Raw genomic sequence first — 26,523 nt, 5'->3', positions numbered from 1 at the left:
TTTTAATGGTGCATAAGTGATGATGTAGTAAATACATTTATTTCATGGTTTGTACCGACTTCAACCTAAAGTGGTGTTTTCTAATTGTAATTAATTTCCTTGCAAAGAAACAAAACACATCAAAAATCATCAAAGTTTAAAATGGCATTTGGCATTATTAACATTCTATTTCCCCATGTTCTCCAGTTATTGCAATGAAACATGAATCCCTTTGTGCTTGAGAGTTGAGTAATAGAAATCTGATATTGTGAGAGCCTTACTTATATCAAATAAATCAGGTTTTAATATGATGTCTAACGGATGTGTTGTAATGGTTGCTTTTTCACAGACATCAATGAGTGCATGAGGACTGTTTGTCCGGGTAACAAGGAGTGCCGTAACACAGAGGGAGGATACCAGTGTTTCGACAGCTGCCCAGCTGGCATGACCAAATCAGAGAATGGAGCCTGTGTGGGTCAGTGGCAATTATATTTGATATTTGATCTTTCTAAATGTAGCATGTTTTCCTCAGTTCAGTGACAGAGCATCATCTCATTTGTGCTCTGAGCTCATAGAGAAAAATACCTGTGATGAATTTGGAGTATGAACATGAGACAGCGGGTCAAATAATGGGATCTTGTTTGCAAAAGTACAATCAATGGAAGTCAACATAATGTCTGGTGATAGAGTATTGAAAAATTCTGCAGACCTCTACACTGCATTTTATGTTGTCTAACACAACAAGAGGTGGCCGCTTGTCCTTAATGAAGAAAGCTAAGCATTTTTAGTCTCTTAAGTCTGTTGATTGGTAAAAAGCCTTTGACTAAAGACACAAAGATCCTCTTTATAACAGGATATAGATATAAAGTTTATGGCTGTGATAACCTTTTTAAGAAACTAATCAGTGGTACAAGACAGTGGCTGCCAGTCATCTAATCATGGGATACATTTAAATACTCTACATTTCAGAATGATGAAAGGATGTGCAAATGTCATGCTGATTTATTGCATGTTTTTCAGATGTCGACGAGTGCCAGGATGGAAGTCACATGTGTCGCTACACTCAGGTCTGTCAGAACACAATCGGAGGTTATGGTTGTGTGTGTCCCAGAGGTTACCGATCCCAGGGAGTAGGCATGCCATGTCTAGGTATGACATCTGCTGTGTCTGTTTTATTACACAACTCAGCATTGACTCACACAAATGAATAATTCGAGCCTTGTTCTACCTTTCAGACGTTGATGAGTGCCAGCAGACACCAAACCCCTGTGCCTTCCAGTGCCGTAATGTGCCTGGCAGCTTCAGGTGCCAGTGTCCTCTCGGTACTGTGCTGCTTGGAGACGGGCGCTCCTGTGCGGGGCTGGAGAGGGGGACGACCTTCACCAACGGCACCAGAGTCAGGGCAAGGCTCCGCCCACAGCTGGTGTCGTCTCTCGGCAGGCCGATCCTGTCCCGTACCCACGGAGTGTCTCGCATCACCAGGCAGAGCTGTCCTGTGGGCTACAGCAACAGGGATGGCACATGTGTTGGTGAGTGTGAATGTAGCATTCAAAAACACACTTTCAAATAAAGTATGTCAACTTCTTGATTGTCACACTTAATTATTCTCTGTACAGATGTAGATGAGTGTCTGCTCAGAAAGCCATGTCAACACGAGTGCCGAAACACCATTGGCAGCTTCCAGTGCCTGTGTCCTTCTGGTTACCAGCTCTTACCCAATGGCAAGAGCTGTAAAGGTAAGAGTTTTATTTAACTGTAAGCTTCTTGCTACCTTTAGGGGTAGCTCAGAAGGTAGGATGTCCACCACTTGAAAAGTAAATGGTTTGATCCCCAGGCCTCTGCGGTCGGTCAACAAATCAAAGTGTCCTTGACCAAAATACTGAACCCCAAATTGCTCCCGATGGCATTGCCAAGAGCTTGTGAGTGTGAATGTTTATTGCTCTTGATGAGCAGCAGGTGGCACCTTGTTCACAGCCTCTGTGATCTGTGTTTAAAGCGCTATATAATAGTCCATTTAAGATACAAATGATCACAGCTTATCCCTTTCTCTACTTCTAGACATCGATGAATGTGCAGAACAAGGCATCCAGTGTGGACAGAATCAGATGTGTTTCAACACCCGAGGAGGATACCAGTGCCTGGATACACCCTGCCCTGCATCCTACCAGAGTGGAAGGAGCCCCGGGTAAATTGCATAAAATGCTTCTGTTTTTTATGTTGTGTTTTATATTATCTTTATGCGTTAGTGACACTTTCCTCTTTCCTCTTGACCTTCACAGGACGTGCTACAGGCCCTGTTCTCTGGACTGCGCTGCAGGAGGCTCCACTTTGCTCCTGCAGTACAAGCTGCTCACTCTCCCCTCTGGTATTCCAGCCAATCACAACGTCGTACGACTGTCGGCTTTCTCCGAGTCAGGCATCCTGCAGGAACGTACATCTTTCACCGTACTTGAGCAGGAATCAGTGACAGGTGCGATGGGCCGTGTGTTTGGCATCAGAGACGAGGCGGGCAGGGGGATCATCTTCACACTGCGGGCTCTGAACGGACCGGGTCTAGTGCGCCTCAAGGTGCAGGCCACTACCATCTCCCTGCAAGGACGCATTACCTACCAGAGCATCTTCATCATCTACATCTCCATCTCCACGTACCCCTACTGAGCACTGTGCTGCTTTAAAGATGACTCTGCCTCCCTGTGGCCTCTGGAAGCCTCTTACCCACAAGGCAATTCCCCCAAAACCCTGTGCCTCGGACACATAAGGCCATGCAAGAAGCTCTAACATAAGAGAAGGAGGAAGTGGATCTCATGAAGATGTGTACCCCCATCTGTGACTGAAATGTCATAGTTGAAAAGGTCCTGTAAGAGGAAAGACCATTCTGTGTTTTTAAGTGTTCACTTGGCTCTGTTAAATTATTTATAGAGCAGAACCCTGTTGAAGAAATTTGAACTGACTTGCTGGATGAGCAAAATATTTTGTTCATTTATTCACGTGATGCCCAATTCTGGGGGAGAAATTTGAATATCTGAAAATGCAGCAAGTTAAAAAAATGTAATGTCAACCAAGCACTGAAGTATTTAGTATCCATCAGGAATTTGTATTTACTGTTTACTTTACAATGTGTATTCTGGCACACACATATGTTTGCAGTCCACAATACAAGTCCTTTCCCCTATTTTAATTTATTTCATGTCATTAAAACACACCACTTAGGGTAAGTTAGATTTAATACCTTTTTTTAATGCTACTCAACTCAACAATTACCCAAACATATGTTTTATTGCAATGTCATAAAATCCTACATCTCATGCCTTAGCATTTTTAAGAGTTTTAAAAGAATGACATTTAATTACCAACTAAGTTCTTATTTTTAGATAAATTAATCAATGCTTTTTAAAGATCCACACAAACCCTTTCTAGCATCAAACCTTGAACGGCACATTTTAACAGTGCCTTGTGGCTTGTAGTTGTAGCTATCTAGCTTGCAAACTTGTTTCATTTATCGTATGTGTTTTTGTACTCTTTTATAACATTTTAATTAAGTGACATAGTTCAAAGGTGCTAATCTGAATGTATTTTTTTTACATTTAAATACTGATCAGAGTTGAAATGCACTTAGTTTCTGCGTTGTGGCATTAGATACATACAAATGGTACACGTACATGACATTTTAGATGTCATTTCAACATTGAACATAATTGGTGTTCAGTAATCAAACATGTGCCAGCAATGTACAAATCTGAGTTAGCCAAAGAAAACACAAATGCCCACAATTGCAGTAAACAGTTGCTACTCATGTAGAATAAAGTCATATCTCCCTGTTGCTTTAAATGAGTGTCAAATATTTGTAGAAATAAAATGGATAACACTTGTTATTGTCTCTTATTACAAAACCATAGCTTCAGTCAGTCTTGGTTATATCCCTTTGAAGATTGTAGACTAAAATTTTACAAACAGCAAATTGCAACTGACAAACTATATTATTCCAAACATGTATCAACCAAAGTGTAGCGTACGCAGAACCTACTCAGGAAAATCCATTTGGCCCCAATGGTAAGGGATGACGTGTTAGCCCTGAGAACAGATGACAATCTGGCATTTAGATCATGACCCAAACCTTCAGTAAACCTAAAATAATTGCTCTCATACTCTGCAATGATTATTCCTAGAAAAGAAGTAATGCAATTACTGTCTGCATTGGAAAAATATGTAAAAAAGCTCAGTTCTTAATCTATGCAAAATCTGATGTGGTTGACACATTTCTTTCCCCACAAATCAGATAGAAATACTGCCTAACCTCAATGTTGAGAGGATTGACTTCTGATATTATAATGTCCTTTAAATCAATAGTATTTAACACATATATTCAGCCAGGAATCGGTATTACTCTTTGACTAGTGTTCCCTTTGGAAACATCTGTAGTAAAGGGTCTCAGGTAATACCTAAGCCGCTCAGTAGATGGAGCAGCGTTTGGATTGTTCTCAAAGTGTTCAAACTGACAGTAAGATCAACTGTCGGGGCCCTCAGTGCTCGGGGTGCATTGTTGCTCTCTTAGCTGTCATCACTGTCATATGTTGAGCTGCTGTTTGTAATAACTGACAACACTGAGAAAATCAATCCCTACACGGGGGGAATTTTAACATCACTGTAATTATGAACACACCCGTGGTTACCTGACAAACTGTTCACAGTTATACAGGATTAAATTATTTCTGTATTCATTTCTGTAGCGATTGTACAGTTTGCATCTGCAATTCAGATTTCTCCTTTTCTTCGCTGTTCTTTTCCCTGAAATGACTAATAAAGAGGGTCAGGGGAAAGCTGACCTGAACAAAGATGAGGGGGTGTGTTTGTTGATGCTTCAGTGCTGTGTGTGTGTGTATATGTGTGTGGGGGAGAGGTAGCCTGTGGTTGTTTTGATTTTTGAGGTTTCTGTGATATGGTCATTAGTTTAGCCTGGATCCTATGAATAACAAGGGATTGTGAAAGAACAGTTTATATACTGCGTGTGGCTTTAAAACTTGTCACTGCAAGTTTTTATAATATTCAGCCTACTTGGTTTTCACTCACTTTCCCAAAAATGTGCAGAAAAACTGGTCCCTAAATGAATGTGATCCATATTTTCCTTGTAAGTGACAAACATGGAAAGGATCTCTAAGATTCTTTCAAATAACTGTGATTCTAGACAAACAGCCTTAAGCATAATTATTTCTGACTTTGGTTTATGTAAAACTAATTAAAACAATCTGTGCCAAGTCCTCGTTTTATATCAGAACCATGGCCAGTAACTAAAGCAGCAGAACCAATATAACTTTACGGATCATGCAAATGGAATCGAAGCTTTAGCTGCAAATAATTAAATATGGTAACAACCAAGACTGAGAAACACAGCAGGAATGCACACCAAACTGGAAGCAAGTCATTCATTAAGGTTTCATAAAGCTTCACAAATGCCCTGTAACACATGTTGGTGAACTGTGAGGCAGACCAGAGGCCTTTTCCTCTTCTCAATAGAACACAAGTAGTAGAAATGAATGCTTAAGACAGAGATATGGCTACCAGTAACATCACCTCTACTGCTTAACTCAGTCAGGATGTCAGGAGAAATGGGGACTTACTGTGCTCCATTCACTAATGAGCACAAGACTGCTGCCCATTATAAGTATATAAGTATAAGCAATGGCGGTCATAGTGCAACTTTTATTTCAAAATTAAACCTTCAAACAAAATAATTATTTGGGTTATGGTTGCCCTAGTTTCTGCCGGAGATCTAATTTGCCCCTTTACTGTATATGCCAAATCAAGCATTAATTGACAGCAACGTTTTCAAAGCATCACACAATTCTAAATCTTTATTACATGAAGAATTAGTGTGATGAGTAAAATGAAAAGTGAAGCTAATGGTAGAATAGTGGGGTTTAGCACCTTTCAGCAGTTGTATGGGAACTTTAGCACTTTTGTTGAGTCTCACAGCTCTCACCAGCATTGTATCCAGATGTATGGAGCTGCTTTCAAAAGCAAAAGGCTCTGATAAACATACTGCACATTACCTGTCCAGCACCATGTCCTCTGAACAACACATTAAGAACGTCAATTATTTAGCTGTTAAAGAGCCATACATAAATATTGAACTTACGTTTTGGTCAGAAACCAAATGTGTGTTGCGTCTGTCAGATGTTTAAATGATGTGGTGACTGAGAACTAATTATTATTTTAAAAATAAAGTGTGGGATGCAGAAGGCCTGTACCGAGTCAATGAGCAAGGTCAAGGGTAAAGCTTCCGACGGTGTTGCACAACATAGTAAGTGCACCTGTGTTTGCATGATTAGTGTTTTTCTTCATTGCCACATTGTTAGAAATATCAGTTTCAACTTCAGAAGTGACCTTTTAGTATTTATTACACAGGCTGTGTTAAAGTCTCATGCCCCACCTATAAGGGTTGCCTAATGCCAAAGATGCAAATGCAATCAGAGTGCACACTAAATTGATTTGTACATGAATATAAAGATGTTGGCAACGTGTTCTAAAAACCATTAGTAAAACTTTATCACACACTTCGTCAACATAGATCTCAAGTGTGGAAACAAATTTACGAAAGTATTTTCCAGATGACATATTAAGTTTCACGCTTCATATGGTTGCACCGCTAGTAAACGTGATAATCAACATATGTATGCAGCACGTTCTTACCCAGATCATTACCCTTTGCCCTGCTGGAAAAAAACGTGTGAGATGAAAAGGATGGGCTGGTAATATTTACTCGTCACCATGGCAGCAGTCAAATATACCTATATAAATCTTTAAAACACAGGCCAGTTAAAAGAAATGTATGGAAATAATGAAGACATTGCACACAAACGATAAGTTACGTTAATGTGTGTTAAAAAGCGAGACTGTTCATGATGATTGTGCAAACATTGTATAACTTTGTTTTCTGTGTTGCAATATTTCATCTGACTTAGTTTTGAAGAGAAAGGTTTTCTGTCGAGGCTTTCTTTGAGGGTCAGCAGTGTCAGAGTATGCGTGAGCTCATAGAGATTTGCATTACTAATATGAAATACTGCTTAAATGAATGAATCAACGCTATCATCTCTCTCAACAGAGCAATAAAAACAAGCTCACTGTGTGGTATCCTCTTTGACATCATTCTTTTCAGCCAGCCTTACGTTATTTCCTGCACACGTAAGGGAGCAGCTTGCCAAGAACATCAATGAGTTTTGGACCAGTGTTTACCTTTTACAGGCCTGTATAAGCCTTCATATGGCACATGTCTGCAGAATCTGCAGCCAGTGATATCATCACTAAATGTTGATGGGACAATCATGCTCTGTCAACCACCCACAACGCCATCCCAATATTAATTGCCTTGAGGAAATGCAGGAAGACACCAGCCTGACAGTATCTAGGATAACACTTGCATGTGTTCTAAACATGTTGGCGGTAGTGGAGCTGTTGTGTGAGTGCCTTCGCCTGCTTGACTTTTAATGTGGGCCAGACGCTGACTTCATCGCCACAACGCTTACCACAGTAGTTCCATCCATCCCGCTTCCCTAACCGCCAGTCAAGCCCCGCTTCCTACCATAACTCCCTGGGACAGCATGAGGGGGAAAGGTCTAGTATCAAATGCTAACATTTTGTAGCTACGGATGGAAAGAAGTAAAAAAGACCACCTCATGCTGAAAGAGAAAATAGCCCGCACAGTTCTTCGGTTGCATTCCACACAAAGTCTCAAAGCTACCGTTTTGGGGTCGATTCTGCCCAGGCATTACAGCACAACTGCAGACGCCAGATTTTCTTGTTCCTCTCACACATTTTCCAAGCAGAATTACTTTCCAGGCTCAAATGGATAAAAAGTATTTTATAAGCATCAAACAAAAAATCTGGCCACATGTTTTTTTTCCTTTGCCAAACCAGTAAAGTAAGTTCTATCCAAAATGTCATCACTTATCCTTTTAGATTTATGCGTAGCTTTTTAATCTTAAGCATAAATGAATTCTAGGGTTATGGCAAATACCATTTTCTGGAAACAGTGATCTTGACAGTTGACCACCAAAATGCAATCAGTTCCTTCTTGAGTCCAGAGACATGTTTTGTCCAAATGTAAAGAAATTCACTTCAGGTCTTCCTGAGATATCACATTTACAAGAATGGTATGAACCGACAAGCAGACAACCTAAAAACAAAATGCCTCCAGATCCAGATTGTATTGCCACGGAGGCCATTGAGACAAGTATTGTATTGTGGTAGCAGTGGGTAAGTGCAAATATTGGAAAGTGCTGTACGCTTGAATAATTCACTAACTAGTATGCACACTGAAAACTGAAACGTGATGCTACATGGAACTATAAAAACTACTGAGCTACTTAAATCAATAATTACTTTGCCCTGACTGCTCTCATTCAGCAGCAGCAACAGAACAAGTTCTTAAAACCAAGAAAATAGGATAAAACATTACTGTCCATTTGTACGAATATTTGTCTGGCATTTCCTCCCCCCTAGAAATTAACATGATAACATCAAAGTGTCAGATCACTATCCAACAATCGGGAAGAAACTGCCTACTGACCTGCTCTGCACCAAACAACATAGTGGAGCACTTAGCACCTAAAGAGCCAGATGTATCCCCTTAGGAGGTGGATAGCTAGAAGGAAAGTGAATATTGGACCTGGCCTGAAAATGAAAGCTAATGATGCCCCATAGATGTGTAAATAAGTAACACGCTTACCATATGTTTATAGATTCTTTCCGCTGTCTCCACATGCCCAAAAGACCTCAATGCAGGTCTAAATAAATGATACGCTCCTAATAATATAACTACTGCATCAGTAACTCAGAAACTTGGCCCTCATCACCCTGCTTAACATTTGAAGGAGGAAGCACGTTTTCTGCCCCCTCAGGATATTTGGTGTCTGCTCCATTAGAGAGGCCAACGTCTCCATTTTCCAGACACACAGTTGTTCACTAATTACTCTGCTGAGATTTATTGCCCCGTTGGACAGGTAATTGTCAATGCTGCTCCAGTTATTACTCTCAGACACATCCCATGCTGTGTAGGACTGGTGGTAAAGAAGTACTTTCTCACGCCAAAGCTACAGCACCTTAGGCTATCTAGAAAAACACCACTGTGGAAAGTAACTACACTGCAAGATCAAATAATGTTCTCTAGAAGGAAATTGTTGCTACTGAATAACATTTCCATTCAATGAAAATGATTTGAAGTGTAGTTTCTAAAAAAGAAAAAGGAATGAAGGATCACTAACTTTTTGTAAATATTATGTATATTTCTGATTCTTATATAGGCCTACTATATGCTGCTTTAAAAGTCTGTAAGACCTTGTCTTTAAAACATGGAAGCAAGTCCTTGAAAACAGGGACATTAAACAACACTTGTGTTTCTATTTCAACCAGATGCCCCTCGAGCCCCTGTCTGTAATCACACAGTTGTAAAATGACTTTTTAAAAGTTCAAGTTGTTGGTTTTGGGTGTTTTCGACAGCTGTTCTCCAATCTTCACACGTTTGCGTGCCTAGTGTTTCCCAACTTTGAAATAATCCTTAATAGGAAAATACCGTTTGTACATTAGAACCAGCAAGTCACAACTAGCTTGGAGCAACACTTCACAGGCCTTCATTCACAGGCCTGGAATGGGATGAGATGGAAATATCATGGTCATAAATACTTTTGCAACGCAGCGGTGAAGTGAAAGCCAAAAACAGCCCTGAACTATCTTGATACTCCCACCCTGCAGCTATGGAGTAACTGTCGGCATGACTTTGAATGACCTATTATGCGAAGCTAGCATTTTAGACACATTTAGGAACCCATCTTTTAATCATTAGACGTATTTATTTCCAAAAGCAAGAACTGATAATGATTTAGCAGAAATCCGAATAAATCTCCAACAACTCTCCTAGAGCAGAAACAGTTGTAGCTGTGACCGTATTTTCTACCTTTGATAAGAAGTGAGACAATACACAGATCATAGACAAATCAGTGAAGAAACCTTTGCAGGGTGACATCACTGAAGACCTCCCCCATTATAATTGCAAACACAGAACTACCTCACAAGAAAAGAATGAGCCTTTTATTGTGAAAGTAAAATAGTCCTATAAAGGCATGTTCTACCACTTCTAAGAGCCAGAAGTTGCTGTAGGGTTTGTTTTTAAGCAGAAAACGTTTGGTTTCCATCCCACATTATGAGCCCTGTTAGTCTTGGCAGAATTATAATTTTATCGCCTGTCCAACATTCACATTTTCTGCATTGGCTCCATTTGAAAGTTTATGAGTGTCTAGGATGTATTGGATCAGAGTTTTGCTTCCTGGAACTGAAAGTGCTGGTGGCTGACTTCCAGAGAGAGTTGACCTCCAGCGGTGTGACCTTAGGAAATGGGCTGGTACTGGAGGGGCTGACAGCCATCCATCACAGCCAGTGCCCTGGGACACTCAGTGGAGCCACAGCGTGCTCTGCGGCTTTGCTCTCAGCACTGACCACTTCATGCTTCTTGAAATCCAATACACACTTATATTTAGCTTGTCCTCTCCACATTTTACAACACTGACAGGGCCAACAAAATGCCCCCGACTTTAGTATGAGACATAAAAGTTTGTTTGCGAAAACCTAGTCCATGGCAACAAACTGTAACTGCTTTCTTTGTTTTTGATACACACTGGCATGTTTGGTGACCAGAGATGAACAACTTAAAAAAAGAATAATAATGAAAGTCAGCTGTAGATAATAAATCAATACACTCGGGTAATGATGTTGGAATTTTATATTTGAAAGAACGAGTTAATATAGCTTGTGCCTAGAACCTTTCATCCACTATCATATATCAAGGTCAGCACACCAGTTGTAAGCACTATAGTACCGGTATGTGTTGAAAACAGAGAAGCTCACTGTATGTCTATGCCTTCTTTTTTAAGCAACACGCAATAAATGTGCATCAAGACATGTTCCCAGTATAACCATTGAGTAGCAACTGGAGCAGCTGAAATGAATCACACCCCAAAAACAGTTGAGAATTTGGCATGACCTGTGTTTGATTTATCCCTCTTCTTGTGTACCGATAAAACCTAAACTTGGGTCAGCAGCATCCATCGGAAACAGCAATTATCACAAATGAGCTGCAGTCCAGGTTTAGGCACAAATCATTCAGGGAAACACAATGTAAGGTTTAGGTAACATTAAGCACGAGCCGTAAGCATTAGCACATTGAGCTTGGTTCAGCCACATGTCAGGCACAAGCTGTAAGAATAATTGTACACAACCATTCATAAATACAATTCTATCAACACAGCCTTCTTAGCTTGATTCAGACGGCTCACCATCATTAACAACACTTTTAAATATGTTCAATGATTATAGATTATATTACAAACTTGCAGCAAGGTTTGGTGTAAACACTGTCAAAGGACGTCTTATTTTCCTCCTTTAGGGTTTTACTATTTACCACTAAATAAGATTAGCAGAGGGCTACAATAAGATACTGATCAAGAAACATATTCATTCTTTTTTTGCTGTTGGCAAATATATTGTCACACCACAACTGTAAATGATAACAAATTCAGTCAGTTCAGTGCAAATTGCCTGTGTTTCTTATAGGAGAACCTCATGATCACAGGTACAAGGGCAGCTATCCTTGAGTAACACTGTTTTATATTTTACTCATTACTTAGAAAAACAAAACATGTAATCCAAATGGCCTCATGACTAAATAGATTAGTTAATGAGCTATATTCAGAAGAAACATGAAAACTGGCTGAGTGAGATCAGTTTGTAAAACCTGATACAGAGCTGTTTCAGCCAAGGCTCCGCTACAACTCTATGACTGAATTTTACTACTCAAACTGCTTTTTTACTTTTGCAATGAAGGCTTCCCTGAAGCTATGTTTTCTACAGTAATTTAATATTCACTGTGGGTGATGAAACAAGCTCTGTTCTTTTACAAGCTCGATGCCGGTTAGAACTGAGTCTCAGCTCCAGTAAGGCTGAGATTGAAGAAATCCAAGCTGCTTTTTTGTATGTTAAAAGAAATGGAAAGTTTAGAGTATAAGGCTCAAAACAAACAAGTCAAGTACTCTGACCTGACTTTTACTTTACTCTCTGGGACATTCCTCAAAAATGACCTCATAGGCTTGGAAAGCAATAAAATCTGTCTGAGTGGAGATGGCTTTTCCATCAGCTCCTCAACCCTCATTGTTCAGGTCCCAAGTTCGAACCTGCAGTCTGGGACCCCCTGTGGCAGCTTCAAGGGTAAGTGGAATAGGTTGTTACAACTTGAACTACGCAGGTATAAACTCTTGTATCTAAAACTTAAACTCTGTTAAAGTCACGACAGGCTTACTTTATAACTATTAATAGCTATAGGTCGATTACTAGAGGCTTACTTTTCTGTGACACAGCAAAGTCCATCCCAGAGAACATTTCTTGGACCAGCTTTTGTTGAATACTATTAACTTTGCAAAGACCGATGTAAACATTCCACCCTTTCATTTGTAAGCATTTGTTAGACACAAATGTTTGTATATCTTTGAAATCTACAGTGTAGACACTGACATGGCCAAAAGGAATATCCTAAAGCATGGAGCACTTATTTTTCTTCCTTCTCTCAAACATGTAAATTCTGAAATCACAGAATAGTTTTTAGCATGTTTGTTTATTCCTAAAACACAAAAATACGTTTTCATAAACAGCCGCTCCTAAAGTGTATACACAGGACTTATACACACACATACAATACAGTGCACAATATATATACATAATGAAATGCAGGTAACAATGTTAGTTTAGCAAATACATTGAGTGATAATTCCTTTATTCAACCTGAAACAAACACCTGGGTCACAACTCAAGTTTGAAAGGGGTTTGGTTTGACTCAAATGAAATCCTTGTACGTTGAATGTTGAAACACTTTCTTTGACTAAGACAGTGTTTACTGACATAATCCTTTATTGAAAACATGTTAATCACAAATGATCACCAACATTTAACCAAAGACATGGAGTGGAAAGAAGAAATATTTTTTTTCCACCACAGGTGGTGTTTTTCTTCTTCCCCAAGTGTGTCTACAAAGTTTCCTTACCAAGGTTTGCTTTGCCTTGCACTGGTGGTGTCAGCACATGGTGGTTTGCTTGTGGAAGAAGCAAAGAAAATGTGCGTGCAAAAATGAAGGAAACATTTAAATACAAGGATGAAATCATATAATAACTTGGCTGAACGGCCACTCAAACAACTCTGTCTCAAAGACTTCCCCCGACTCAACATGCTGAAGTGGTTTAACGGTCATTGATAGCTGCCGTCTATGACCCATGGTACTGTACACACTGGAAAAACTACCAGTGATGGTTGGCAAAACTGAAACTGGCTGTCAGTTTGAACTGCTACCTTACCTTTAAAGGCAGAAGGTGGAACTTGGATTAAGAACATTTAATAAATCAGTTGAATGCTACCATCAAAATGTATTTAAAGTCTGTTAATACACTAAGGGTGTTTTTGTCAGGCAGCTATAATAAAAACAGTGTTCTATAATTCATTTATGTCACAATGGGGATATTCAGTGTAGAAGCTCATCATCGGTTTTATGGCTCATGTCCAACATTACCTGTGTGATATACAGTCGCAGAGAGGATTCAGACAGTCAGTAAATTAGCCAAACTAGCCTTGAGCCTATCTTCAGACTGAATATAAATAATCAAGGTTATATGTTGACGTAACACTGTACCACACAGACTTTACATCATCTTGGAACATTAACTGGACAGAGTTGTGTAATAATGTCTGGGGCTCTGGCCTTTTAAATGGCAATTCTTCGTCTGGCCAGTGGAAATAGCTGACTTAAAATTGGCAAAATTGTAAGGACCAAATTTTGGCTCAAACTAAATGGAAGCTATGACCAACGAACAATTAGGTAACTGTGGTTCGTCTCCTTTAATTTAGGATATTTAGACAGAGAGCTAACATAATACAAGCATAATGCTTTGCATTTAAAATAATCCGTTGAAGAAAAAGGTCACCAGGTTATTTTCTGTAATGCAGTAACCACATACTATATATAGTATATCGCTTTCTTATTATCTACAAAAAGGGCTGTAATCAAGTATGGGATCTACCATAAATAGCTGCACAATAAGAGCTCAGGTTGGATTAACTGACAAAAGAAAATAGCTAAATCTGTACAGAACAATCCAGCTTTTCACAGAATATTAAGCAAATTGTTAGCGCAATATCATCAAGGCAGGGTACAAGAACAGGGCTCTTGGAAAGAAAGGATGCCGCATTGCTCTGGAGGCACAGCTAATGTAATAAAGTTTTACTTATGAGAGAATTCAAATGACAGGCTCCATATTGTTCCAAAGGGAAACTGGATGCCAGTTTTGCAAAGGGTAACTAATAAAATGTTTCATTTGATTGCTTTTTACCGATGGATTTCTGGAGTATCAGGAGGCATTTTTTCGTCAAATCCTTGGCAATGACATATGACATTTACTAATATCTGTGAAATGGACGATAATTATGGCTATTTGTTCTGCCACTTTGAGGAAATTAACCGCTTGACACACTAAATGTGCACTGTACCCATTCATCAGCAGGAAGCCAGTTGCACAAGGGTAGCATTTCTATAGTGAACAGTGACCCCGGTTTAACTTTATAATGATGAATGTGCTCTGGCCTGGGGCTTCCACAGGGAGGGTGGGGGACAATCAAGATATGTTTCCCAGGAATTGATTTAAGTTGGGCCATTTGATCAGTAACTGTTGTAATAAATTACAAAAAAAAAAATGTTTCATCACGGGTCTCAGTTCAGTTTAAATGCTCTAACTAAAACAAGACCTTAGGGTCATCTATTTAATAAACATTGCTGCAACCGAAGAAGTGGAAGAACTAAATAACTGAGCTAACATGTTCAGAAATGTTTCCAAGGTAAGTTTCCAAACTAAACACTAAAAGATTGCTGGTGTCAAAAGTATGAGTGCAGGATTGGTTGTCTGTTTTAGTCTGACCGTGCAGTACAAAGAGCCTTATGACTTTGAGCCAAATCATGAGCTCATCAGCTGCCTCTGAAAGCAGCCTGCACTGAGAGGATACTAAGTGTATACATGTGTTTGTTCAGTGTGTAGTTATAAAGCTTGTCTCGTTTTCTGATGTGGTTCAGGAAGAGGCTCACTGCTCCCACCAAAGCAATGTTTGGGTTACAGTAGTAAACATTTTGTTGCCGGAATCCTCCACACTATAAGACCCATGGTATAAGACCCTTATTGGGACCTACGGCAAATATTTAACTATGAAACGTTCACATTACGTCACTGCAAGCTGTTGAATCCAATAAACGATAGCAAAGGGTTTCACAATTTTTCCCTCAATAACTTACAGTGGGGCAAAAAAGTATTTAGTCAGCCACCAATTGTGCAAGTTCTCCCATTTAAAAAGATGAGAGAGGCCTGTAATTTTTATCATAGGTACACTTCAACTATGAGAGACAAAATGAGAAAAAAAAATCCAGGAAATCACATTGTAGGATTTTTAATGAATTAATTGGTAAATTCCTCGGTAAAATAAGTATTTGGTCACCTACAAACAAGCAAGATTTCTGGCTCTCACAGACCTGTAACTTCTTTAAGAGGCTCCTCTGTCCTCCACTCGTTACCTGTATTAATGGCACCTTTTTGAACTCGTTATCAGTATAAAAGACACCTGTCCACAACCTCAAACAGTCATACTCCAAACTCCACTATGGCCAAGACCAAAGAGCTGTCAAAGGAGACCAGAGACAAAATTGTAGACCTGCACCAGGCTGGGAAAACTGAATCTGCAATAGGTAAGCAGCTTGGTGTGAAGAAATCAACTATGGGAGCAATTATTAGAAAATGGAAGACATACAAGACCACTGCTAATCTCCCTCGATCTGGGGCTCCACGCAAGATCTCACCCCGTGGGGTCAGAATGATCACAAGAACGGTGAGCAAAAATCCCAGAACCACATGGGGGGACCTAGTGAATGACCTGCAGAGAGCTGGGACCAAAGTAACAGAGGCTACCATCAGTAACACACTACGCCGCCAGGGACTTAAATCCTGCAGTTCCAGACCTGTCCCCCTGCTTAAGCCAGTACATGTCCAGGCCCGTCTGAAGTTTGCTAGAGGGCATTTGGATGATCCAGAAGAGGATTGGGAGAATGTCATATGGTCAGATGAAACCAAAATAGAACTTTTTGGTAAAAACTCAACTCGTCGTGTTTGGAGGAGAAAGAATGCAGAGTTGCATCCAAAGAACACCATACCTACTGTGAAGCATGGGGGTGGAAACATCATGCTTTGGGGCTGTTTTTCTGCAAAGGGACCAGGACGACTGATCCGTGTAAAGGAAAGAATGAATGGGGCCATGTATCGTGAGATTTTGAGTGAAAACCTCCTTCCATCAGCAAGGGCACTGAAGATGAAGCGTGGCTGGGTCTTTCAGCATGACAATGATCCCAAACACACCGCCAGGGCAACGAAGGAGTGGCTTCGTAAGAAGCATTTCAAGGTCCTGGAGTGGCCTAGCCAGTCTCCAGATCTCAACCCCATAGAAAATCTTTGGAGGGAGTTGAAAGTCCGTGTTGCCCAGCGACAGCCCCAAAACATCACTGCTTTAGAGGAGATCTGCATGGAGGAATGGGCCAAAATACCAGCAACAGTGTGTGGAAACCTTGTGAAGACTTACAGAAAACGTTTGACCTCTGTCATTGCCAACAAAGGGTATATAACAAAGTATTGAGATGAACTTTTGTTATTGACCAAATACTTATTTTCCACAATCATTTGAAATAAATTCTTTAAAAATCCTACAATGTGATTTTCTGGATTTCTTTTTCTCATTTTGTCTCTCATAGTTGAGGTATACCTATGATAAAAATTACAGGCCTCTCTCATCTTTTTAAATGGGAGAACTTGCACAATTGGTGGCTGACTAAATACTTTTTTGCCCCACTGTATTTTTGAGAGCTTAATGATATGAAACTATTATTTATGTCTGAACAGACATTTCTTCTCTAAATAACAGACCTTTGAAAAATGGACATAATGCTTTAGTTTGGCAGCTGAACCCAAGCACAATGCAATTCGCAACACATTATCTCATGTGCAGTGGAAAAAGCAATTCCCGTTCTGTGGTTTCCTTTGGTTTTCTCCTGTGAAATTGAGGTCTGTCTTTCGAGTAGGGGCAGGGAGCATGCTTTAATCTGGAAAATATTACTGGGGGTGGAAGAACATGGGAAACAATAACACTAGGAGGATTCCTCTTCCATCCTCCAGGCTCTGTGATTTAGAGATATGCTATAGTCTGCAATTTTAGCTCACCGCAACTACCCGCTTGGCCCATTTCTTTGCTACTCTTTTTCCACCTTCCTTTTTAGGTGGGCTTTTGTCTTGGCTGGTCCGTGAATACAATGATTGGCAAGCAGCGAGCAGTGAGCAGCTCAGGAAGAAACCAAAACCCTCAAACAACAGTTTAGGTAGTTAGTCTGCATAACAATTAGTTGGACTCACTCCACATCATTACAGATGATTGTTCACTCAGTTTTGAGCTTTCAGACGACTCTACCTTCCCCCCTTGTATTCATAATAGATGAAACTGGTTTGATATGACGTCTTGTTGTCCTGCTGGAAAGCTTTCCGTGTTCAGTCAAGGACCATCTTTTCACACATGGAGAAGTAATCAAAACATGGAGTCAAATGGAGCAAGTATGTCTTCCTTGAAAGCAGTATGATTCCCTTCTGTTTTTGACATTGCGAAGCCAAGGCTTCCGGCTACTGATTAACAACTGTTTTCACAGAGGAAACAATAACAAATGATTTGTAAGCTGTTGTCTAAAAAAAACACCAAAGGGACAGTAAATGGAAAATCTTATCTACATTTGCTTCCTGCTGTGTTAAGTTGTGGAAATACCTCATTAAACGTTAAGCTACTGAGAGAAAATAAAGTGCAACAGAAAGCATCTGAAAACCAAGACAGTTATAACAACAGGTACATTATGGACTGTGGATTGATAGATGGAATATCTGTGGATAGGGTGCTATTATGAAGGAATACAGGATTTAATAGAGCTGATTCAAGCTTCAAACCTGTCTGTGTGGAAAGTGATAATACGTATTGCGGTCTGGTTTTAGCTAGCCTGTTTTCCGAAGCTACTGTGTACTGTAAGGTGTCAAAAAAAGTCATCAAACACATTTTTGGCTGCTTATTTGACCTATGATGATCCAAGACAAACAGTCTGCAGCTTTGAAGTAAAGCGATGCTCCCTGTGTGGTCCGTTTCCATATTGTACTCGTAAAGAGTCTCGCCCAAACCTTCAAATGTATACTGAAGACAAAGGACAACATTTCAACTGACAAGCCTATATATTAATGGTACAACCACAAATCACACTCAAGCTCGCTTATTATGAGTAACCACTTAGTGAGTGAGTGCCCACAGAACTACTGACAACATAAAATACTGTACTGTCTGATCCACACATCATGAAGGCATCCATGTAGCCGTGACACAGAAAGAATGTGGGTTAAATATTAGGTTTCAACAAATATCAAGTCTAACTTTACCAAGGAAATAAAGTTATACAGCAAAATGTAATAATTGCACAAAAAGTATTGTAAAAAGAATATACCAAGCACTTAACATAAACAAATATAGAAGTATTATTTCAGCATCAATGTAGTGTACTTTCTATTTCCATAACTACTTCAGTGTTAGGCAATGTTTTATAGCAGTGTAGTAACAATATATAAACTCAGACTGACCCGGGGATAAAGAGGTGTCCCTGCTGCCATCAGTTATTCCATAAAAAGTTTTTAAAAATGCGCTCTGGTCTACCTTAAGCCAGGGGGACGTTCCAACTATTTCACAGGTTGTCCTTTCCAAAGGATTCCATCAATAAAGCTATGTGGACCAAATACAGAATACCTCTGGTTTTCCACATTCCAGCGGCATAATAACATTTTGCATCTCGTTTGTTCAATCAGCACAAAAGCCAAGAAGTCTTAAAAAGATCACCTGGAAATCCTTTGGAGCTCTTTCTGAAATCCACAGCTTGCCAGTTACATTTTTAATGGTGTGTTTATGTGATCCCCATCAACCTTTTGATTCTGAAAATATCATGTGGCCATTTTATATTTGCCAGGTGCTTGCATTCAGGTGGTCAGCCATCACTGGTATATACAGAGATGAAATGGGCCAATAAAAAACACAGCAAGGTGTAAATGATGGATGCCAGGCATAAAATATGTTGTTTACTGTTGTTAGCGGCCTCAACACACATAATACTTTGTTTTAAACTGAAGTATTTGAAACGCAAGTTATACTTTTTGATTTCTTTGTATTAGTTTAAGAAATTGTCATTCTTATGTGCAATGGAGGCCTTTTATAATGATAATATTGTCACATATTTATTGTGTACATGAAATTTACCGCTGGTATTTTGCTATTTCAAGCTGTTCAACATCAACAATCCACAATTGTTACAAGGTGTCAAGGCACGAAATGCAACGCTTGTCCTGGTTTCTAGGAGGCCGGAGTTCACAGTGATGGTAAATACTCTGTAGACCATTTTATTTGAGAACAGAGTAATATTTCAGTTCTCACTTAGTCTACTTAAGGTTTTCATTTTGAGAAATGGAATATCTGGAGGCATCGGAAAGAGACACATAAAAAGGTATGTTGTGGTTTGGAGCCCAAGACACAGTCCCTGGATACATTTTGATTGTGTTGTTTTGCTTGTGCATTTTATAAAACACTCTTGTAAATCAGTAAAAGAAATTGACGAAGGCCACACAAAAGATGCATTCCACCATGCTGTTCATTACAAGTCACAGTCACAAGGGTACTAAAGTTTTCATTTAAAACAGGTAGGCCTAAACTAAATGGGGCAAATTGGTGCACATAGGAATTAAGTCCTTTTTATGGGATGCTTACAACTGCCCACCTGTCACCCAAAGTGGCTGTGCACTTAACTATGCATTACTTTAAGCCTTAATAAGATGTTACAGGGGTTAGTGAAAGAATCACCAGCCTCACAGTAAGCGTTAAGGCTCTACAGATACAGAACTAAACTAAAGAGATCAGATTATTTTGGTTATGTTAGCGGGAATATTAATATTGGGGTCTATGGCGATTGACCTGCTTTAAGTTGCCATTTTGCAGTTTAATTGCTTTAATTCTTTGACATTGGGGGTTGCCTGTCAATCTTAACAGTGGCTTAATTTCAAAAGGTTTGAATCTTTGAATCTAAAAGAATACAGATCTAAGTGTAATCTTGGACACTTTAAGAAGGCTTTCAGTGTGTTTTCTTTTAATACTGGAGTTCTATTACACTTCCAATCAACAGTCCTAACTAGGGCTTTCACTTTTTGAAAAGAAAAATCACAATCGATTTTTTAGGCTTAAATTTTCATTGAATCGATTGTAGAATCGATTATCCACGTCTACGTTTCAATTTTCAAAATAAAGGCCAACACACTGCCATTAGGACTAACGTAAAGAGGGCGCAAGAGACGTACAGGTCAGCATTTCTGATTATTTATTGTGTGAAGTTTAAACGGAGCATTCTCGAAAATTCCGATGCCTTTCCGAGAACCAGCACCTTATCGTGGTGGAGAGGTTTGTGTGCCCCGATGAACCTGGGGGCTGTGTTGTCTGGAACCTTGTGTTCCTGGTAGGGTCTCCCATGGCAAATTGGTCTCAGGTAAGGGGCCAGACTAAGATTGGTTCAAAAAGACTTCATGAATGAACATCATTGGAAGCGAGGATACCCGGCCCGGAGGAAGCCCGGGGTCCCCTTCTGGAGCCAGGCCCAGAAGGAGGACTCGTCAGCGAGCGTCTGGTGGCCGGGCTTGCCACGGAGCCCGGCCGGGCACAGCCCGAAAAAGCAACGTGGGCAACACCTCCGCTTCTCCGTCCCGCGGGCCCACCACCTACGGGAAACAACGATGGGGTCGGGTGCGCTGCCAGAAGGGTGGCAGTGAAAGCAGAGGGTCTCGACGGACCAGACTCAGGCGACAGAAGCTGGCTTTGGGGACGTGGAATGTCACCTCTCTGGGGGGGAAGGAGCCGGAGCTTGTGCGGGAGGTGGAGCGTTACCAGTTGGATCTGGTGGGGCTCACTTCTACACACAGCGTCGGCTCTGGAACCTTACTTCTGGATAAGGGTTGGACTCTATTCTTCTCCGGAGTTGCCCAAGGTGTGAGGCGCCGAGCGGGTGTGGGGATACTCACAAGCCCCCGGTTGAGTGCCGCTTTGTTGGAGTTTACCCCAGTGGACGAGAGGGTCGCCTCCCTACGCCTGCGGGTCATGAGGGGGAAAACTCTGACTGTTGTGTGTGCTTATGCACCAAACAGCAGTTCAGAGTATTCGGCCTTCTTGGAGACCCTGAAAGAAGTCCTGTATGGGGCTCCTGAAGGGGACTCCTTAGTCTTGCTGGGAGACTTCAACGCACACGTGGGCAATGATGGAGACACTTGGAGGGGCGTGATTGGGAGGAACGGCCCCCCTGATCTGAACCGGAGTGGTGGTTTGTTACTGGACTTCTGTGCTAGTCATGGATTGGCCATAACAAACACCATGTTCGAATATAAGGATGCTCATAAGTGTACGTGGTACCAGAGCACCCTAGGCAGAAGGTCCATGATCGATTTTGTAATCGTATCATCAGATCTGAGGCCGCATGTTTTGGACACTCGGGTGAAGAGAGGGGCGGAGTTGTCAACTGATCACCATCTGGTGGTGAGTTGGGTCGAGTGGCGGGGGAAGCCTCTGGACAGACCTGGTAAGCCCAAACGTGTAGTGCGGGTGAACTGGGAACGTCTGGAAGAGTCCCATGTCCAGGAAGCCTTCAACTCACACCTCCGGCGGAGCTTTTCAGGCATCCCTGTGGAGGCTGGGGACATTGAACCAGAGTGGGCGGTGTTCAAAGCTTCTATTGCCGAAGCTGCGGCGGGGGAGCTGTGGTCTCAAGGTCTTAGGTGCCTCAAGGGGCGGTAACCCTCGAACCTCGTGGTGGACACCGGTGGTTAGGGAAGCCGTCCGACTGAAGAAGGAGGCCTTCCGGGATATGTTATCCCTGGGTACTCCTGACGCAGTTGCAAGGTATCGACAGGCCCGAAGGGCAGCAGCCTCAGCCGTGGCCGACGCAAAGCAGCGGGTGTGGGAGAAGTTCGGAGAAGCCATGGAGAAGGACTTTCGGTCGGCACCAAAGTTGTTCTGGAAAACCGTCCGGCACCTCAGGAGGGGGAAGCAGGGTACCATCCAAGCTGTGTACAGTAAGGATGGGGCGTTGTTGACCTCAACTGATAGTGTGTTAGGGCGGTGGAAGGAACACTTTGAGGAACTCCTGAATCCGACAACTCCGCACTCTATGTTAGAGGCGGAGCTGGAGTATGAAGGGGGATCAATTCCAATCTCACGGAGGGAAGTCACTGAGGTAGTTAAACAGCTCCACAGTGGCAAAGCCCCGGGGGTGGATGAGATCCGCCCAGAAATGCTGAAGGCTCTGGGTGTTGAGGGACTGTCATGGTTGACACGTCTCGTCAACATTGCGTGGAAGTCGGAAACAGTACCGAAGGAGTGGCAGACCGGGGTGGTGGTTCCTCTCTTTAAAAAGGGGGATCAGAGGGTGTGTGCCAATTACAGAGGCATCACATTACTCAGCCTCCCCGGGAAAGTTTACTCTAAGGTGCTGGAAAGGAGGGTCCGGCCGATTGTCGAACCTCAGATTGAAGAGGAACAATGCGGTTTTCGTCCTGGTCGTGGAACGACGGACCAGCTTTTCACTCTCGCAAGGATCCTGGAGGGGGCCTGGGAGTACGCTCATCCGGTCTACATGTGCTTTGTGGATTTGGAGAAGGCGTATGACCGGGTTCCCAGGGAGATACTGTGGGAGGTGCTGCGGGAGTATGGGGTGAGGGGGTCTTTGCTCAGGGCCATCCAATCTCTGTACTCCCAAAGCGAGAGCTGTGTCCGGGTCCTCGGCAGCACGTTGGACCGTTTTCCGGTGAGGGTTGGCCTCCGCCAGGGCTGCGCTTTGTCACCAATCCTGTTTGTGATATTCATGGACAGGATTTCGAGGCGTAGTCGTGGGGGAGGGGGTTTGCAGTTCGGTGGGCTAAGGATTGCACCACTGCTTTTTGCAGATGATGTGGTCCTAATGGCTTCATCGGTCTGTGACCTTCAGCACTCACTGGATCGGTTCGCGGCCGAGTGTGAAGCGGCTGGGATGAGGATCAGCACCTCCAAATCTGAGGCCATGGTTCTCAGCAGGAAACCGATGGATTGTCCACTCCAGGTAGGGAATGAAGCCTTACCCCAAGTGAAGGAGTTCAAGTATCTCGGGGTCTTGTTCTCTAGTGAGGGAACAATGGAGCGTGAGATGGGCCGGAGAATCGGAGCAGCGGGAGCGGTACTGCAGTCGCTTTGCCGCACCGTTGTGACGAAAAGAGAGCTGAGCCAGAAGGCAAAGCTCTCTGTCTACCGGGCCATCTTCGTTCCTACCCTCACCTATGGTCATGAAGGATGGGTCATGACCGAAAGAACGAGATCGCGGATACAAGCGGCCGAAATGGGATTTCTCCGCAGGGTGGCTGGCACCTCCCTTAGGGATAAGGTGAGAAGTTCAGTCATCCGGGAGGGACTCGGAGTAGAACCGCTGCTCCTTCGCGTTGAAAGGAGCCAGTTGAGGTGGTTCGGGCACCTAGTGAGGATGCCACCTGGGCGCCTCCCTAGGGAGGTGTTCCAGGCACGTCCAGCTGGGAAGAGACCGAGGGGTAGACCTAGGACCAGGTGGAGGGATTATATCTCTTCACTGGCCTGGGAGCGCCTTGGAATCCCCCAGTCAGAGCTGGTTGATGTGGCCAGGGAAAGGAAAGTTTGGGGCTCTCTGCTGGAGCTGTTACCTCCGCGACCCTGACGGAAAAGCGGGAGAAGATGGATGGATGGATTCTCGAAAAACAATAAGCAGAACGGAATGCCATAACATCAATGACGAAAAAACATTACTGCAGGCTTCTGGCTGTGGTTATCATTATAAATATGAAACACATTTCGCATAGGCAGGCGATTGTTAAATAGTTTGAACTAAAACTTAAAATTCACTTGAGGACTAGCTAACATAAAAATATGTTGAAAATGCCAACACGCAGGATCGTTACATTCCCCACAACAGACAGTGGACTAGAACATACTGAGTCTGCATATGCCTCCTCATAGTTGTAGTGCTGCTGTGATATGGGAACTCACGATTGCACAGTTTGCATACCACTTTGTCCTTCTCCATAGTTTTGCCTTCTGCCCAAAATCCGAAGTGCTTCCATATCGAACTCCTCATGTGATTAGGGGTTATCACTCGTCTCTCATGTCACGCAGGTTGATCGCCGTTGCCCTCCATTTTTTGGCAAAACACTAAGCCGCCGCAGCCGATTGACACTATCAGGCTGTTTCCGGTGCGTAAAATTGGTGGGAATTTACTTTTTAGCCCTCGCAATGCCTACTGCACTTTCGGAATTCTTTTCTTTTCTGCTTGTTTGTGAGTTATGTTAATAATAATCATAATGAAATAAAATATTTTTTATTTGTTCAATTCGTTAAAAAATAAGTTATTTGGTAAAAATCGATTCCCTCTTTTCGTTTTCGAAACGTGTGTTGGTCGGTCCAATCGACTGTACAATCGATTCTCGGACGTAAAGTGACAGCCCTAGTCCTAACACTTTCCAAACAAAGAAATGTGTTGTTTTTTTGTCCTACAAACCACAAGGACCAAACTCAAGATCAGGGTCAGACTAGATATTAGGTGCATTCCAGTAGCCTACCTTGAAAAATGCCAGATGCTTAGTGAAAAAGGGTTGACAAAGGACAAGTAATTGTTGGCTGGCAAAAGAACAAACAACCATATGAAATACTGTTTGACCTTTGTTTAACCCAGTATCTACGTCTGGCCCTGACACAGCAATATTGTCAATCAGTTGGGTTAGGTTCAATAGCAGTTTCTCTGTCAGTCCAACATATAGGCAAACCAAGGGTTTGTCAAGACACATTGGTTTTCAATTCCGCTTCTTTGACTCCTGAGGGCGAAGTTAAGACATACTACGTACGCTTACGTGGTGGTTACACTTTTATATGCCCACATGTAAACTTCACAAATGACAAAAGTCATACTGTATTGCAAAATGTGGTCACTGCACAACAGCAAGTACAGGATTTTCTAAATGGTCCTTAACACTCAAACATGAGTCCTTGGCATAAAAGAGGTATTATTTTAGCAGTTTCCTGACCAGGAAATGATCAAACATCAACTTCTCTGACAAGCCCAAGACTCTGTATAAGGAATAAATAAACAGTCTATGATGAGAATTTTTGCATTTACATTTCTCAGTTTGGGATGTCTCCATAAACACCTTTCAACTTTTACAGCTATTGATGATTTCTTCCACATAATTCAAATGCTACTTATGTCAAGCAAAATTCGAACAGTGTTTTATGTCAGGCCGAGTTGGGGGTTTGGGGGTGTCACTGCTGCCATCAGTTATACCATAAACGTTAGAGAAATGAGCTACGGTCTATCTTGAGCCAGGGTGCTGTTCCATTCATTCCCAAGACCGTCCTTTCCCCCAGACAGCAGTCATTAAAACTATCAGACCTTAACCTAAATACACAGCTACAGAATGCTGTTTTCTGCAGTCCAGCAGCTTCAAATAAAGAGAAATAAGCTTTATTCCTGTGTTAACTTGGGTTTATTCCATACCTGGCTTGTACAAAAAAAAAGATACTGTTGCCAAATAAATGTCCAATTAGATTTGTCAGAGCCAAGAAGATGACAATTAAAGAGTGATCACTGCTGCTCTGTAACAAACCTGTCAAATTAACATGTGGGATGACCTTAAAATAACTGGGAACCAAAATTCATGATTTTCTCCAAGTATTACTTGAAGATGAAGACTTAAATGAATGCATTTTACAACTGCGAATCATACAGTGTTTATATTGAACGTGTAATATACTGTATTTTTCTAGCAATTTGTAGGGAATTCTTATTTGCAAATGCAACACTCATTGAGCTGTGAAAGTAGGTCAAATATTCAGCTGACATACTCCATACAGCCATAAACCTCCCTGAGAGTTGACCTTTCTGAAACCTAAAGCCTACGAGTGACAACCTCCCCTGATGATAGAACTATGTGTGTTTACCATGAAAACTTTGGGGCTCTCCTATATTACAACTCAGTTTCTATGACAGGCCATTAGACTGCTCCCTTGGAATTCCCTCAGATATACTACCCATATAGACCAACTGCCATTGCCTTTCAGCAGTACATAAGGTAACACATCATTATATTTTCAAGTTGCTCTTAGTTGGCAAAGCTCTTTATTTGTTGTTCTGTACTGCTCCCATGGATCCCAAAATCACAACACCTGTTGAAAAGCCTTTACCTACTTTGTTCATTTGGATTCTTTCCAAATGATGTAAAGACGGACCTTGTTTAAAACATGTCTGGAATCATACGTTGAATCTTAAGCCCTCGTTATCATCAA

At 41.7% G+C, this 26,523-nt stretch overlaps 1 protein-coding gene and 1 long non-coding RNA gene across 2 annotated transcripts in view; one reads left to right on the top strand and one right to left on the bottom strand.

Moving 5' to 3' along the window:
- hmcn2 (hemicentin 2) overlaps positions 1-4,776 on the top strand; it is a 45,303-nt gene extending 40,527 nt beyond the window's left edge. The window contains exons 76-81 of the mRNA XM_063897429.1: positions 329-454; positions 1,000-1,128; positions 1,215-1,508; positions 1,596-1,715; positions 2,038-2,164; positions 2,259-4,776. Coding sequence (XP_063753499.1) covers positions 329-454; positions 1,000-1,128; positions 1,215-1,508; positions 1,596-1,715; positions 2,038-2,164; positions 2,259-2,637 — 1,175 coding nt within the window. The 3' untranslated portion in view covers positions 2,638-4,776. The remainder of the gene's footprint in view (positions 1-328; positions 455-999; positions 1,129-1,214; positions 1,509-1,595; positions 1,716-2,037; positions 2,165-2,258) is intronic.
- The window catches only part of LOC134873646 (uncharacterized), a 48,994-nt gene that overhangs the window by 926 nt on the left and 21,545 nt on the right, over positions 1-26,523 (bottom strand). The window contains exon 2 of the long non-coding RNA XR_010166974.1: positions 1,208-1,479. This is a non-coding gene — a long non-coding RNA (uncharacterized LOC134873646). The remainder of the gene's footprint in view (positions 1-1,207; positions 1,480-26,523) is intronic.

The sequence above is a fragment of the Eleginops maclovinus genome, chromosome 12 (genome assembly GCF_036324505.1).
Source record: "Eleginops maclovinus isolate JMC-PN-2008 ecotype Puerto Natales chromosome 12, JC_Emac_rtc_rv5, whole genome shotgun sequence".
Lineage (NCBI taxonomy): Eukaryota > Metazoa > Chordata > Actinopteri > Perciformes > Eleginopidae > Eleginops > Eleginops maclovinus.
The sequence above is the reverse complement of the archived record's forward strand: the minus strand, read 5'-3'. Positions and strand labels throughout refer to the sequence as shown.